Source organism: Camelus ferus, unplaced genomic scaffold (genome assembly GCF_009834535.1).
Source record: "Camelus ferus isolate YT-003-E unplaced genomic scaffold, BCGSAC_Cfer_1.0 contig313, whole genome shotgun sequence".
NCBI lineage: Eukaryota > Metazoa > Chordata > Mammalia > Artiodactyla > Camelidae > Camelus > Camelus ferus.
The window spans coordinates 1256263-1273278 of NW_022588524.1; the positions used below are offsets into that span (position 1 = coordinate 1256263).

The window sequence follows — 17016 nt, forward strand, 5'->3', positions numbered from 1 at the left end:
GGGGACCCGCAGAAGCGCCCACCAGGGGCCTGACGGCCTCTTACCGGGCAAAGCGCCCACAAGCTGAAGTCCGCACGGGGCGATGCACCGCGGGTGATCGCAAGGATGGTGAGCGAGCGCGCGCCGCTCACTCTCCAGGAATCGGCCCGACTTTCAGTTCTCTAAAGGATGCCCAAGCCCTGCGGGGATTTTGGGGTGGGGCACCCCAGTTTCTCCCTAATGACCCCTGGAGCCCTGCCTCCGACGCCTCGGCTTTGGTTCCTTTAAAGGGTTCGTGGCTACGTGTGCACACGATCTCTCCCGGCTTCTGGTCCCCCGGCCCCTCTGTCTGTCCGGGGTTAGGGGTGCGTGTCTGCTGCCCGATGTGCAGGGACACAGGGAGGGACCCACCTCACCAGTCGTCTCAGGCACTGAACACCGGCCGCCTTTGCAAATGTTTCACGAACACGCACCACCATCCCTCTCTTTACATTTGACTTTTGAGTTTATGTAAATGGGTTTTGACGGGAAACTTTGCAGCCGTCATAAAAACCAGCCTCTCTCGGAATTGACAGAAGACAGTCTTAGAAGTAAGTGCATCAGTTACAACAAAACTTGGCCTTCCGTGTCCCTGAAATGATGTGCGCGGAACAGAGCAGAAGGCCACGCCCTCCTCCCAATTCTTTCTCCCACCGACCCTCCCACCTGCAGCAGCCACTTGGAACAGGGAAAATCGATTTGCAAAGGCACCTATTTACTTAATTCAGCTACACCCAGTGGCTTTAGCCATCAGCCTCGCCCGTTTGTACAGTTAATTGTAGAGCTAACTTCAAAAAAAAAAAAAAAAAAAAAAAAAGAACCGTTGTGCATAAAACCTACGTGGTTTCTAAGACACATGAAAACCTACAAAATCTGTTTCTTGGTTATTGCATCAGCCTGTCGCATCGGAAAAGCACTCTGGTGGTGATCATAACCCTGAGGACGTCCCATGTGCCACCCCGCTTGGCTGTGGGTCTCACGCGGCCGATCCACACATGGTCTGTTCTGCCTCGGTTCCACCTGTGAACCCTTCAGGACACTCTTTTCTGCAAATAAATGGCTCCCAATATCGCAGTTTTTTCAATCTTTTTTTTTTTTTTTTAACCACTTGCTGACCCCTGCTCTATTTTATTTATTTATTTTTTTGGAGGGAAGGAATTAGGTTTATTTATTTATTTTTGGAGGCAGTGCCGGGGGATGGAACCCAGGACCTCGTGCATGCTAAGCACGCGCTCTACCGCTGAGCTACGCCCTCCCCGACAGTTTTTTTTTTTCTCTCTTAAAAAAAAAAAACAACAACAGATATTTCAAGGAACTGTTGACTCATGAGCTGAGGAGAATGCGGTATAATGGAGTGAAAACTGGTCTTTGAGTCAGAAGCTGAGTCTCATTCTGGCTCTGCTGTTTGACCTTGGTGAATTCGCTCAACCTCTCTGGGCCTCTGTTTTCTTCTAAGATTTCTAAACACGGAGCACAGGTGAGTTAACGGCGGGGAGCAGTGGGCGAGATGGCAAATACAGAAAAGAGACATAAGTGTCTGCTCGCCGAGATTATCTGGGCCTGTTTTTCACATTAAGAAATGTCTGCTTATCAGATTTTCTGGTTTTGGTTCAACTGGACATTGAAGAAACAAGGCTGAGAGAGGTTAACATCAGGTGGCCAGATCTGGCTGCTTCTAAAACCAAAGCTCCCAAAATGAAAGCTCTCTTGCCAGGACACTTGCAATGTGCACTTTCCACAGTCTACCGCCCATGTCTTCCTGCAGAGAACAGGGGACAGACGACCCCAGCGAGGGGGGTGGGGCTCTCCGACTCGGTCTCTTTGCTCGGGGACACACTGAGCCGTGTCTCCCGTCCTGCTGATCTGTATTTCGGGGTTTGAGGGGAAGCGCCAGGTCAGGTGGCTCATGCCACCTGACCACTCTCTCTGGGAGGATGTAAAGGGTCCGCAGCTCAGGGGACGCGGACGGGCCACTTACCCATGCCTCTCTCACTCTTGGAGTTATGCTGCCCTCCGGACGTGGTGGACAGGTCCTCGGGGACCGGCATGGGTTCCTCACCGTCGTCTGCAGTGTCACTGACAGCAGGGCTCTCCTTCCCTGTGGACACAAGGAAGAGCTTGAGTTCTGGGGGAAGCGGTCACCCCGGAGGGTGGTGGTCACTGTGCACGGACCGGCAGGGAGACCCCGGGTTCGAGGGGACGGCATGAACTGCTGGATGGAGTGAATGCCTCCCCCTGGGGATCAGCATCCATTCTCCTTTTCATAAAACAGTATCATTGCCGAGCCCCCAGACAAGAGAACACAGACGCGAAAACCGGCTAAATCCGCTGTGACCCCGGCACAATGACCACGCTTGCAATTCTGGTGCGTGTGTACGTGTGCACACACACACGTGTAATTCCACATCAACGAAGATGCTCAGGGATGTATTGAATTCGTACAATGAATGTTGTTTTTCAGACATTCTCATCAACACCCTCCTGTGCCCGTGACCACAACTGTATTGCCCATGTCGGTGGAATCCTTTATATAAATCTTTTCTCTGCTTTTGACCTTCGATTGTTTTTACATCTTTTTTTGGGGGGGGGGAGATAGCACTGCAGTGGACATCCCCTCAGCCGGCCTTTGCTGGCTGAGTAATCACCGTCGTGTGAATCCTGGAAGGTTTACGCCTGGGTGCAAAGCATCTTTGGAAGTTTGGCCGACTTTCCCCCTCCTGCAGACCTGCCCCTACATCCTCACATTAGCTTGCTTTCCAGGCGTCCTGCTCAGGGCTCCACGTTCTGGGTCCACACCCCTTTTTTTCCCCCAAGAGCTGGGGAGCATTTTGCCAGCTGCCTAATTCCATGAACTTGGGGGGACAGGATCAAGTCCAGGGAACCCCACGCCTCCCAGAACACGATCTCCCCTCCACCTGCACAGAAAGTCCACGAAACACGAAAACAAAACAGAACCCACAGGGAAGTGGCTTATCCTTCGCCGGCAGGATTTTGCCAAATGCAAAATGCCTGAATTAGAAAACGTGTCTGCAGAAGCTCCCCAAATGGGAACCTCACTCCCACTCCCGGGAACTGGAGACTTGGTACAAAATAACCTGCTTCCTTCGAAACTGAGCCTCCGGCATCTTCTAACCTAGATGGAACCTAAAATCGAGTTGGGAGACATAAACCACGGGCAAGGGAGGAGCTGGAGTGGAGCCCAGGTGGGTACGAAACAGCCCATTGGGGCCGCTGGGGAAGGCGGGTTGACATGACGTTTCCAGAGGAAGGTCCGTACGAAGTGACAGGCGGGGACCACGTGTCTGATGGCTGGGCTGGCCACGTGGCTTCACGCACAAAAGGCGCTTTCCACATGGACACCCGTTCCTGCAGGACGGCACACAAATGATGCCCAGCAGACACGGCGAGGCAGAGGGAGCCGTTCCCGTGTGTTTGACTAAGCCGCCTGCGAGACCAGGATCAGCCCATCAGAGGACAGGCGGGACCCAGGCGAGGGTCCCCAGCCCAGGAGACGCCCCTGCCGGGAATCATTTAAAACAGGACCCGCCAGGCACCAAGGCGATGCTTTGCGGGATGGCATCGCGTTGCCTAGCAAATGCACGTCACACTTGCACATTCCAGCTCCACGGTCGTTACCTCAACTGGCATCTTTTCAGGGACAGCATCATTGGGCGCATTTGGATGGCCGATGCAAGATGAATTGTTAAAGACGGGGCCGGGCTCTGAGCTCCTTCCGAGGGAAAACCAGAGGCCAGAGAGGAATTGATCGAAAGTTCCCGTGTTACGCTCACGCCCCGTAAATGCGCGCTGCATGATAATACCATCATTGCCCTGAACAGACGACTTTAAAAGCAGAAATAGCTAATTTTCTGGAAAGAAAATACACATTTGTGTCTGCGTCTAACGGGATCACTTTGCTGGACGCCTGAACGTAACATTGTAAATCAACTACACCTCAATAAAAAGAAATTTTTTTTCTTACGTAGCAATGGCTGAAGTCTTGTCCTTACTTTTCACCCATTTCAAAAATGGGGAAGAGAGAGCTCTGAATACGAGAATGAGGGACGCACGTGAGCCACCTGCCAACTCTTTTTTTCCAATAATTTCCTAGAGGAAGGGTTTTCCTACTTTGAAGATTTCTTTTTGCTTTTCTTGGGTAAGAATAATCTTACACAGAAGTTCAATATATGAAACTTTTTTTTCTTTCTCTCTTCCTTCCCTTCCTTCCTTCTTTTTTTTTCATTCTTTCTTCCTTCCTTCCTTCCTTCTTTCTTTTCCTTCCTTCCTTCCTTCTTTTCCTTCCTTCCTTCTTTCTTTTTCTTCCTTCTTTCCTTCTTTCTTTTCGGGATAGGAATAATCTCACACTAAAGTTCAGTATATGAAACTAGTTTTCTGTGCACGGTGGGGGCATCTCAAGCTGGAGAGGCTGGAACAGCCAAGACCCAGGCCACTCACTTCCATGAAGACCCCTCCCCAACACTGGCCTTGGAGACCCACGCCAGCCTAACAAACGGATCCGACGACTCAATGTGCAGAGTGTGGGGTGTGCACATGTGCCTTTACGAAGAACCAGTGTCATTATTACAGGTGGGTGGGAGCCACAGGTGCAGGCACTCAGTGGCGTGACTGTGTTTCTTTATCGCAGTCTTTCGATGGGTGATGACTCTGGAGAACTCTGGGGTCAGCTCGGATACGAAAGCCTGCAGGAGCCAAGGGTTGAGCAGAGAGAACCGGCACTCATCCAGGCAGGGAGTGCCGTCTCTCGGCTCCGTGCGTGTGCAAATCCAGCCCAAGAACCTTCCTGCAAATTGAGCTGACCCGCTGTTTACGAACAAGACCAGCGACAGCGTGTCGAGGGTGCTGGACGTGCTTTTCAGCCTGGAGGGGCTCCCGCGCGGAACGAGGTGCCAGCTCAGCCCAGCCGCTCCTGTGGGACCTCAGGGCTCTCCTGCCCATGGGGTAGGAGAAGGGACAATGATTCTAAGAGGCCCCAGGTCGGGCTCATCGATCGGGGCTCCCTGTGCGGGAGCAGCGCCCGGGGACGAGGAGGAACAGGACTGTCTGTCTTGGCACAGGTGTGCCGCGCACCCAGCAGAAAGTCAGAACTGGAGAAGGCAGTTAAAGCCACTAATTTAGGAAGTGCGGTATCTTTTTACCTCTTAGGAAAATGAAGGAAACTTCTTCCCAGTTTATATTTACCTCTCCTGCTTCTCACGTGTCACAAAAAGCCAGGTGCCCACCACGTGCCCCGCTGGCACCCACCTCGCCGCCACTCCGTGATGCTTTCTAGCAGGTCCTCTGATTTGCCTAAAAGCCCCAGAGTCTGAGCATCGTTTGCTGAGACACGAATGGCTTTTGTACCCAGTGACCCTGGGACCCTTTAATGGCTAGAGATTTCCACGGTGAATGTCGGCCACTTAGTCAAAACCTTCACGAGAAGCAGATGTATTTCTTGCTTTTAAACAAATTTGCAATGCTTACAATGCAAAACCACAGGGAGATGAGAAAAGATAAAAAAAGTCAAGTTATTAAATCAAGTTGACCCATTCCAGATAGTGAAACAGTGTGACTAGAGCGGAGGGCGTAGCTCAGGGGCAGGGCGTGGGCTTGGCATGCGCGAGGGCCTGGGTTCAATCCCCAGTCCCTCCATTAAAATAAAAATAAATTAAAAAAACTTAATCACCTCCCCTCCTCAAAAAAAAAAAAAAAAAAAAAGCCAATGGCAGAAAAAAAAGAAAAAAGTCTATTAAAAAAAAAAAACACTGTGACTAGAAAAAAATGTTTAAAAAAGAACCAAGTGGCAAAAAAAAAAAAAATCTATTTAAAAAACCCAACAGTGTGACTAGAAAAAAAAATTTTAAAAATTAAAAAAAAAAGAAGCCAACAGCAAAAAAAAAAAAGTCTATTAAAACAAAAACAAAAACAAATAAACACTGTGACTAGAAATTAGCTGACCTGGGGTATAGCTCCAAGCTGGCTCTGGTGGGAACATGGAATCACTTGCCTCTTTAAGACTCTGTCCTCAAGAATAAAATAAGGCTGAAGAACGTGATTTTGGCTCCTCGCTCACAGGGCGGTTGTGTGAATAAAAAACCATGATGTGTGAATGCTGATATACCCAGGCAGCTCATGGGATGATTCTGTAAACTGTAACGTCCTGCAAAATCAGACACATTTTCCTCAGGGACACGTGCACCGCCGCGAGACGCACAGAACTGCAGACGGCAAGGCGCCGAGCAGGTAGAGCCACTCACTTACGAAGCACGGTATCTTTTGACTTCTTAGAAAAATGAAAGGAACTTCTTGCCGGTTTATATTTACTTCCCCTGCTGCCCACGTGTCACAGACAGCCTTACCGATGAGACGTGTTTTGGAGAAATCAGAGGAGAAAGTTGTCTAGTTATCTCATCAACAGCCAACAGCTAATTTCTCACGGAGACTATAACGCACCTGTCGCTCCTGTGTCCCTAGCGTGTGAGGTTTTAGTCTACAATCACCCAGGTTAACGCAATTCCTGGGGGGGTGGATAAAAATGTTTGGAAAATAGACTCTCAGCTCCAGAGAAGAGGCGGGGAGCCTGCCCAGAGCACCCTGTCTGCCCCCGCCCCCGGGGGCTTCTGCTCAGTTACTGAAACTCTCCGAGGCCCAGCGCCCTGCGAACTGAAGCTGGGACCAGCATCTCCTTCACTGGGGTCTTGAAAAGCCGGAAGGAGTCAAATGCCGAGGGCAGCGTTTGGTCAACAGGACGCTTGCAGTCAACGTGACTCACTCCACCACGTCCCTTGTTGGATGGCACAGGGCTACACACAGCATCTCTTGTCTCCTGCTTCCAACAAACACAGCAAACTGCCATTCAGAAAACGTCCCAGCTTTAGGGCCACGGGGGCCCGAGGACCCTCTAAGATGAACTGGCTCCAGCCCCTCCTTTTCCAGGTGCCACCACCGTGGTCCAGGAGGCCAGGCAAACGCTCTCGGGTCCAAGGCAGAGGCAGGCATGGGGCACTGACTCACATCTCAGATCCCATTTTCCCACAGGTCGGCTCTTCCCTGAGAAACCCCGCCAAAAATATCACGCACTCGTGGAATAAATTATTTGGATAAAGTTCTGAGAAAGAAAGAAAAACTTACCAAAAGAAAGAACAAGATGTGCCCTAAAGGAAAGCGTGTCTCGTCTCCCCTCCGAGCCTATTTCATAGCATTGTCCCAACACTGGAGGGGACAGAGCGGTAAATGTTTATCGAGTGTCTATTATCTGCAAGATGAGGGCTCAGTCCACACGCAGGGCAAACCCCAGGGAAGACAGAACCCGGTAGATTGAATAAAAAAGTCAGATACAAAGTATTTCTCTGTTTCTCGAGTGACTATTTCACATGGAGCAGGTGGACCGCCACGACACTGCTGACGCTGGAAAAATCCTTCAGCTGCGGTGGCTGCAAAATTTATAGGGTCCCACCTAGAAAAATCTATTTTTTTTTCGCAAACCGATTAAGGGTCTCCTCTTACGGGCAACGTGCAAGATGCCAGCTTAGAAGCTGCCCAGGAGGAAGCAAAGTGCACGCAGGAGAACAGAAACCATGATGGGGTCTCTCTTCACCTTTGCAATGGTTCACACCCCGTGTTTCTGACACTCCAATCACCGTGCGCCGTAGTCTGCAATCCTGGGGGTTGGAACCCACTTCCCCGGGGCAGGACCAGGTCTCCCCCCAGTGTAGACTTCACCTGCCAGTGGCTACAAGGTCCCGGCCAAGCCAAAGGAGGGGCTTCAAAGAGCCAAAGATCTTTTGTTTTTGTTTTCGTGTTCGACAGTTTGAAGTTCTTGTACTTCTAAAAAGGATGCGCTTAAGGGAAATAAATTCAAATCATGCTGAAAAGCAGAAGACAAAAAGCCAGTGTCCCTCCCTCCTGCCGTAAACCATGCTTTCCTTCCATCCCGTCTTCCGAGAGGAGGTCCAGATTAAATAAATAGCACCCCAGAATTTTCCTAAGCAACTGTTAGCAGCCCGTGTTTCTGACATGTATGTGCAGGCGTGTGCAAAGCGGCTCTGTGTGTGTGCACGATTCGTTTCCATTTTAAATAGGATCACACGAGGGGGAGGGTGGAGCTCAGCGGTACAGCACGTGCTTAGCATGCACGAGGTCCTGGGTTCCATCCCCAGCACCTCCACTGAAAAAATAAACTTAAAAATGTATATATAAATAAACCTCCCCCTCGAAAAATCAAAATTAGTCCTTAAAAAAAGAAAAAAAGATAGAATGAGATCATACTTTGCACATCATCCTGAAACACCCTGGTTTTTTTTTTCACTCTCACGTACATTTTGGGTGTCTTTCCACACAACTACATTCACGCCGCCCTCCCTGTTAAGAGATGTATGGACAAGGGCGTGGAGGTACCGACATTTTCCAGTGTCGGTCCCAACGCTGCCGGGAACGTCTGTTGAAACACTCCTGGGCAGGTGGGAGGGGAGGGTGTGTCTCGAGCAAGTTCCTCCAACACGACTTGAGATGATACAGATAATGCGAAACCTGAGGACCAGTCTTCACTGTTGCCAACTGTCCACCAAGCGCCTCGATGCCACCGTGAACAGCCAGGCTTCTGCTTGGTCTTTTCAAAGCCCGGAATGATGGGAGTGGGTGGCCAGGAGGCAGAGGAGGAGGAGGACGGCTGTGGTCTCCAGGTTGGGGGGACTGGCCTCTGCTCTCCTGCACACCTCCCATCAGCAGCCGGCAGGCAGGGCAGCCGCCACACGTGCGGCCCTGGTCTCCATCGTGAGGACTGACTCAGCCCGCGAGGCAGACCTCAGGAGCAACCTGGGGACCCGTGGGCACGGGCTGGCCCCGCCCGGAGGACAACACAGGTCATTCTTGCCCAGAGGCCCACCTGGGACTGACCATGAGCCCGAGGCCCTAACATATGAGATGCTGGAAACCCCGAGGCTGCTGACAGCCCTGGGGTCCCTACACTTGAGAATCCAGGGGCCGGGCAGGCCCGGCTGGACTGGCTGGTGGCCCATCCTCCTCGGCGTCGCCGAATGTGACCGTCTGTGGGCCAGCCTGGGGCTCACCCCACGACCGCCGCCCCCGGTCCTGGGTCTCCCATGATGGGAAGAGCTACATCCAACATGGCCCGAAGTAAACATACAGAGATGCGTGTCTCAGGCTGCCTTCTCCTCCCTCCCACCGCTCACTCTTTTTCGGACACCTCCACTGGCGTGTGTTTGGGGGTCTAGGGCCGACCACTGAGTCATCTTCCCTCCCCAGGAGGACCCAGCCTCACTGGAACCTTGCCCAGTGGCGCTCAGACTGAACGGGAGTCCTCATGTCATCACCCAGGTTCCCACACTGGGATCCTGTCTAAGAGCTGACGTTGAACGTTGACCCCAATCCCATCTCGGTCTTCCGTTCTGCACAATCAGCCCTCTTCCTGCCCCGGAACGCAGCGAGCACCTGAGGTCCAGAGACCCCGTGGAGCGAGGGGTCCCTCAAGGTCTCACCTGAAACTTGGGACATGTCTTGACCCTCATCCGCGTCCATCGTCCTCAGGTTATCTGAAGAGAGAGAGAAAAGAAGGGTTTTAGCGGAGAACAAACGATGCGTAAGATGGGAGACAAGGAAGCCTGGACCACTTCATGACAATGATGAGCTTTCTTCCTCCAGCCCTCGCTGGAGTATCAGACGGGCGCAGACCCTGATCCTTTTAAAAACAGCATTACAAAGATTTATAAAAATATCATTACCGGCCCAGGAGGACCAAATTTGTTATTTATTGTTAATTTCCAACTGCATAATAACCCAAAATGCAAACTGACTGCAACAAAATTAAGCAGAAAATTAAATGGCCCTGGGTCATTGTAGGCACAGAATTCATTCTCTTGGCTGATCCACAGTTATGTTCTTTCTAATTTACTGAGCATGCATCGATGAACCTTGAGTCAGCTTGGTGACACGCGTACAATCAGCAATCAAAAAACGAAGCAATTTGTTGAAGAATGTCTCATTTACCCAGGCAGGGCTGCATATCTGAGCAGCTCCCGCGCTCCTTCCATCAATAATGCATACACCTCCGGCCTGGCAGATGGGCCAGGCGCCAGCTTCCCTCTTTGTCCCCCTTTTTCAGGGCCCTCGCCTCCGACTCCGCCAGCTCCCAGATGGACGCCGGGGGGACGGTGGCCAGACCCGGCCGGGAGGGCGCCCAGACCGTCCCGTTTATTTTGCTGGCAGATGGCTGCAAAAGGACACAGCCAGCCCGGAGGAGCTGCCCTGGGTGGGGATGCCCTGGTCTGTCCCCAAGGCTGTGGTCCAGCCCCCACGAACACCAGGGAGCAGTGGCCGCATGCGCCTCCCAGGACGCAGGTGCCCGCGATGCATGGCAGCTGGTGGCTCCGTGGATAAGAAATGTGTGGCCCAGCAGAAGGTGACCTGAGCAAAGCCTGCTCACTTCTCCTCCGCTGGGCAGCCTTCGGGAGAGGTCCTTCCCTAACCAGCAAAACCGAGTCTGTCTGTTGGGTCTGAATCGGGTCACTTTTTCCTGGGGGACCACCTGTGTGTCTCGGTGGCTCGGACGTGTGGATCTGAGCTTTCCAGCCCGGACACCGATGGAGGGGTCAGGGGCCCTCCCGTCTCCAGCCTGGTTGAAAGCTCTGAGCAGACAGAGGCCACGTGTGTGTGTGCATGTGTGTGTGTGTGTGTGACCGCTGTCACGGGGCACATGGGCACACAACCTCAGTTTCACCAACACCAGCCCTTGTCATGAAGAAGGTGTGCATTCCCGGATGCAGAAGGTTTCCCTGTGTTTCTGAAAGTCCCTGCACCAGCCTGAGTCATGACACCAATTTCCAAGGCAAGTGTGTGCCTCGGGGGGGCAGCCGTGACCCCACAAGGGAAGAGGGTTCCAGGGCCTGCCTGGGTTTCAGCCCCAAGACTGAGGGTCCACACCCAAGCCAAAGCCAGGCAAACATGAAACCAACACCAGTGTCCCCAAAACCCCGTGTGCCCAAGTCCCACCTCCTTGGACACCAAGAAAGGCAAAAACCTGTGACTCTTCTGAAACCCTCAGAACGATTATAAAGAAATAAGACAGACTCAGATGAGGAAAATTGTATTCCCCGTGCCATGCAGTATGAGATTCGGTTTTCTGAAGACAAATGCAATATTTTATGGTCAAATATCACAAACCAGCTCTAAAACAGCCTCATGATGACTGGAGAGCCTTCGAGCAGAACTCAGATCTTTCGGCAACCACTGTTACGTTAACCCGCCTTTTTTATTATGTTGACTTTGAGCTTTTTGGCTGTGGAAGTGATAGAATTTTTTCACGACTCTATTTTTTAATAAAGGCAAATAAATGCCCCAAATTTCCACCACTTAGAGAACTACATTTTTTTTTCTGTGTGTATTTATTTATAAACACACAAGACTTTTTTTTTTTTAGGAACAGCAGGGCACTGGACATTTTCCAAATAAACTGGTGTAAGATATTTTTTCATTTCATGTTACACGCATCTTTTTATTTTGCAAATATGCATTAACATCCAAGTTTTCTGTGGCAGAGACTGACTTCACCAGTATCCTCTTGTAATTCAAGTAATTTCCAGTGAAAAGGGAAAAAAAAAAGTGTTCTATAGACGAGCTGAAGGCGCCCCATCTCAGCCCCGCGGGAGAAGGTGTCCCTCCTTCCAGAGACCTTTGTCACGGACCCTCTGGGTTTGCTGGCAGGACAGACTCCATCCACCCTCGCCGAGCCCTGCTCCATGCATCCTTCCGTTCACGCGGGGAGACGTGAGAACACATCCCAAAGCAGCAAACTGATGCTCTGAGCCCGTGGACGGGGTGCAGACCAGGCACCGTGGGGCGGGGTGCAGGGAGCGTGCGCACACACGCATCCCCAGGGAGCAGGGGCGAGGGTGCCTTCCTGGAACCCGCATCCCTCTGTGCTCCGGACAGTGGGGGTGTGAGAGGCGGACCACGGCGAGCAGAGGACGCTGGATCTGAGCCCCAGGCCTGTGTCCATTTCCACTGAATGTCCGTAACCCCGCCCCACCCCCATCCCACCCCCACCCCCATCACACGCAGCTATGTTGGGTAATCAGCCTCGCTTCGATTTTCATGCACACCCTCTACCCACCCTATCTGACAGCGGGGCCACTGCACCCTATTACGGGGTCCCCCCGTTCTGCATTCTCCCAGCCCCCCCACCCCCGGGCCTGCCCTCACCTGGCCCGTCTGTTCTGACATCACACTGTGGGGTGGAGGGGTGGCCTGACAAACTCCCACAAACTTCCCCAAACTCTACATTTTTGTATCTCTTGGGACCAAAGGGTACTGACTTTTTCTTTTCTCAAAGCGACTCTGCTTTGGCACAAAGACCAGAGGAATAATGCACCAGTGGAAACCTGTCCGAGGGAAAGGAAATTCCTTTTCCTCCAAGACCGAGTGACCAGGGGCAGCCCTGAAGGCTCTCAAGAGGGACGTGACATAACATTAATGCGTTTGCAAGCCAAGGTCTGCATTTCTTTCCGATGGAGGGGCTGGGGATGGGACCCAGGACTTCCTGTGTGCCAAGCACGTGCTCTAGCCCTGAGCCACACCCTCCCCTAAAGCCAAATTCTCTTTTTGCCCCTGCAGGGAGAGGTAATTCGATTTGTTTATTATTATTGTTTTAATGGAGGGACCGGGGATCGACCCAGGACCTCATGCATGCTAAGCATGTGCTCTACCCCTGAGCTACACCCACTCCCCTCCCCGCTCCCCCAGCCCGAGCTCTGCATTTCTCTTCCCCACAAGGAAGCAAGGCCCAGAGCCAAGTGGAAAACGGAATTCAGGCTTGATCGGATCTCAGTGTAAAAGAGTTTGCAGTCAGTTAAGAGGGGTTCATCCCCAAAGCCACTTAATAACTTGTTTCTGGGAACCTTCCCCGGCACCCAAACCCAGACCAGGAGGCCTGGGAAGGGAGGCGGGTCACTTCACAAGCTCACTGCAACTTTCTGCTCCACCTGCGAGGCCCAGACGGCCGGAGGCCAGAGCGCCGCATCCAGAGCGCAGGGAGCCCAGCCCAGTCCGTCCCTCACTGTCACCGCGCACTTCTTACAGACATGAATGCGTTTATTGTCTCCTCGGAGCGGGCCGTTCTGAGCCTCGCGCAAGGGGAACTGGATGGAGAGATAAGGGCGCGCCACGTGATGGAGGCGGTGGACGGCCGGCCCTCCAGGAGGGCGCAGCCTGGCGTCCCTGGGCCCCCACTGAGGACGGGCCGCTGAGCTGAGGTCCGGCCCCTCTCCCCCCCTCTCCCCCCGCCTCTCTCTCTGGAGCGGGCACCTGGCTGAGTTTGGACAGTAGGGGATGTAAGGATCGAGGACAAGATGGAGCAGAGCTGCAGGACCCCGGTGTCCTCCAGGAGACCTGGCGCTTCCCTGGGGACAGCGAGACCATTCAGAGGCCCCCCTCTCTGACCTCGCCTGCCTCTCCTCCCCCCGCCCCACGGGGCCTGGAACCTGGCCATCTGCAGGCCAGAAGCATCCAACAGCCCTGGGCAGTGCAGGCTTCCGAGCGAGGAGTCCGGGCACGTGTCCAGGACCGTCCTCCTTTTCACCCCGCCCGTGAGCAGGAGCTCCAGGAAGAGCTCGGGACAGACCGGGGGGCGGTGCTCAGACCCTCCTCTGCCTCCTCCCGCCGCGCCCCTCGTTTCTTTCCCACGAACGCCTCCTCTCCCCACCCCAAGCACATGCTCTGAAGCGCCGCGGCCTTTCCCTACCCCCAGACCTGAGCCTGGATCCATGAAGCCAGAAAGCTTGTGGAGAACCTCAACCTGATGATTTTCCAATTCACGAATTCACGGCGAGGAGAGGATGAAGTGGCTAGGAGGCCAGACGTGCTGTCGTGAGCCACAGGGGGCACAGAGTCCTTCCATGGGCTTTTCAAAAGTTCCTTCTCTGAGATGTAAACAGCACGAACTACATTTTTTTTAAACAAACGTCTTTCCCCTCCCCTGATACCATGTAGGCAATTTTCTGTCCAGTAATATTTCAGAACACCTCTTGAGCACCTAATATATGCCAGAAAATCACAGTAAACAGAAGGATGTGGTATTAAATAGTTTTCCTGAAGCAACTACTGTGCACCTGGCATTTACCTGCTGATTCCAAGACCATGACCATCACCCACCTTGTCCGCTGTTTTATCTCAGCGCCTGGCAGTGTCCACATTAGATCTCACACTCAACTCCTGTTTTCCTAAGCGTGCATCCTTAATCCATGCAAATAGACTGCATCAGGACTGTTCTCATGCAATGATCTCTATTCTTATCTCCATTTTACAGATGAGAAAACTGAGGTTAGGAAAGAAGTAGCCTGCTCTAGGCCACACGTCTACACAGACAGCAGAGCTGAGATCTGAACCCATGACCACTGGACGGTACCATTCCTGCCCGCCGGAACCTCACAGCCCCAGGAAACGGGTCCCAAATCTCAAATAAAGGGACAAGGATGCGTTACCTGCATCTTCATAGAAAAATAGGCATGTGCTTTGCAACACACTGCAGTTCAGGCAGACTCCATCACAAAACTTCCACGATGCAGTCACATTCTGGCCATTCGGTCAAAGGTAGGCTACTAATTAATTATGTCCCCTCCCTGATGAGTGAGGTTGCCCCAGAGTTACGTTCAGGGTCATTTCCGCATTCACCCGATGATGCTTATTTTGAAGGGGGAACAGGGACCAAGACCATAATCTATTTAACATGCCTTGCATCACAGATCTCTTTAATAAAACCCACTACGCCTGTGTCCTCTCATGTTCAGACCGGTGGATTTTCTCTTTTGCAAACCTATCGCATCACCGTGAACCACCCTGTATCTTAAGAAAGAGAACGTTCCAGGAGAAAGCAGGTGCACGTGTGGGGTCTTTGTGTCCGGTTCGGGCGGCGGGGACCGGATGGGTTTTCCTTAACAACTGAACAAAACAGGTCAGGAGACCCTCACAACTTCTGAACACTCTTATTTCATCGCTGATTCTTTTCAGGTTCCCCAAATGAGCTGCCAGTCCACACAGTTGTCACCTTTACGCCGCCGCAGACATGCTGGCTGGCCCCAAGAACAATGCAAACAAGATCTAAACAGGATGGCGGGGAATTCAGTTTGAATTTCACCCTCCCCCCACCCCCTCCCCCATATTTAACTGAGCCGCAGAAAAAAAACGCCTCCTCTGGCGGTTGATTCTGCTGTGAACCAGCTCTCTGAGGGCAAATTAGCTCAGATGTGCAATTCTGTCCTCACATTTTTCCCCCCACCGAGGGGCAGGCACTGATATGCAAAAGAGGACGGGGCAGGGGGGAGCTGAGGAGGCCCTTCCAAAACAGAGCTAAGAACTCTGCCATCTGAAGACATCCTGCATGAAAAGGTGCTTAATACAGGAGGAAAATGAACCACAAGAGTGTTTTTCAAAGCCATCATGGGGCCACCTGTCTCAAAGTGAGGTAGGAAAAAGAAAGAAAGAAGAAGAAAAAAAAAAAGATGTGAGATATTAGAAATTTGAAAAGGGGGCTGGAGACAGTCTCCTGGGTTTACAGGTCGCTCTCAGGACGGGTGGATGTCAGGTTGGTCCAGGAGGGGCCCGGGTGCAGCATCCCTGCTGTGTGTCCTTCCCCCGCCTCGTGCGTGCACCTTGCAGAGAGCTCCACGTCCCTGAACCACGGGCTCTCCAACCGCTAACAGCCACCACTGCGTCTTCAGCAATCCTGAGGGAGGCAGACGTGCCCCCAATTTACATACACTTTTGTAGGACTTTTCCTGATCATGGCTGTCATCACAGGCCACTTCCTATGTAGCTTCCTCAAATAGAAATGCCTTTGGCCCTTCATCACTCCAGTAAAAAAAAAAAAAAAAAATTAAAAAAAATAACATCTAAGTTTAGAATCATTTTTTTCCGGCCTCTTCCCGATTTTAGAAGACTTTATGCATGGCCAGCAACTGGAAAACAAAAGTGAGACCTACATCCTAAAAAAAGAAAAAAAATGCAGAAACTGCCCCCAATACACAGATTTACACAAACATCTCCCCAAAGTGCTGACCTCCCGTCATTATCAAGAAGGGACACAGGAGCCTGGAATTACTTGTGTTTCTATCAGGTTCAAAGATATTTTTTTTCATTGAAAAAAAAATAAATGCAACGTTGACTTGGTTCTGCCCTTCGCAGGGCAAAGACGCTGTCGTAAAGAACACAGTGTTCTCATCTCGACTTCTCAGCAGGGACGTTGTCCTAACATACCAGTATCATTTTCTCTGGATGCGTTAAAAACTCTACATTAAAGGCAGCAAAACCCAGTTGCACATCCGTGACATTCCAAAGCGAAAAACGTACTTGCAGGACGAAGTTTCCACTAAGCCACGAGACTTCTTTTTAAAGCTACATGTTCTTTAGACCCAAGGAAGTAAAATTATGCTAACCCTCCCAGGGTAATCTGGTTGCTTACAATGTATACGTATCTATTTATGAACAGTAATTGAAAAGCTGTCGCTGACTTTCCCACTGAGGACATCATCTTAGGTGCTGTCACGTTTGTTTTTTGTTTGTTTGTTTGTTTGAGTGACTTAGTTGCAAACCTAGATGCAAACAGAGAGAGAGAATGTATTCTAGACTAGCATCTGATTCACTGAAGCTTAAATCTCCATCTACCTCCTATTCAACAAAACATAAAAGCTGCTCCAGCCCAGTCTGTAATATGGGGGATTTTGTCTGCGCTCCGGAGAGGGGTGGGGACCAACACCTGAACGGCTCCGTAACCCTCCCCAGGTTAAGGCCACATGGTTTTCGGGCCCATGGGTAATTCTCCCGGAAGGACTTGCATTCTGACCTCAGTTCTGTTTACAACACCCACACAATACTATCGGCTAGAACAAATTGAAATAAAGTAACTTTTTCTCAAAATGCTTAGGAAAAAAAAAAACCCATCTGTGTTTGCTTTTCCAAACGATCTTCACTGCCTACAGAACGTAAATTCAAAAT

The 17016-nt window shown here is 51.5% G+C and overlaps 1 protein-coding gene across 7 annotated transcripts in view; it reads right to left on the bottom strand.

The window, feature by feature from the left end:
* IKZF1 (IKAROS family zinc finger 1) overlaps positions 1-17016 on the bottom strand; it is an 86466-nt gene that overhangs the window by 63253 nt on the left and 6197 nt on the right. For all 7 annotated transcript variants that reach the window (XM_032476289.1, XM_032476292.1, XM_032476291.1 and 4 more), the window contains exons 2-3: positions 9513-9566; positions 1997-2116 (exon numbers count right to left, since the gene is read on the bottom strand). In XM_032476289.1, coding sequence (XP_032332180.1) covers positions 1997-2116; positions 9513-9552 — 160 coding nt within the window. In that variant the 5' untranslated portion in view covers positions 9553-9566. The remainder of the gene's footprint in view (positions 1-1996; positions 2117-9512; positions 9567-17016) is intronic.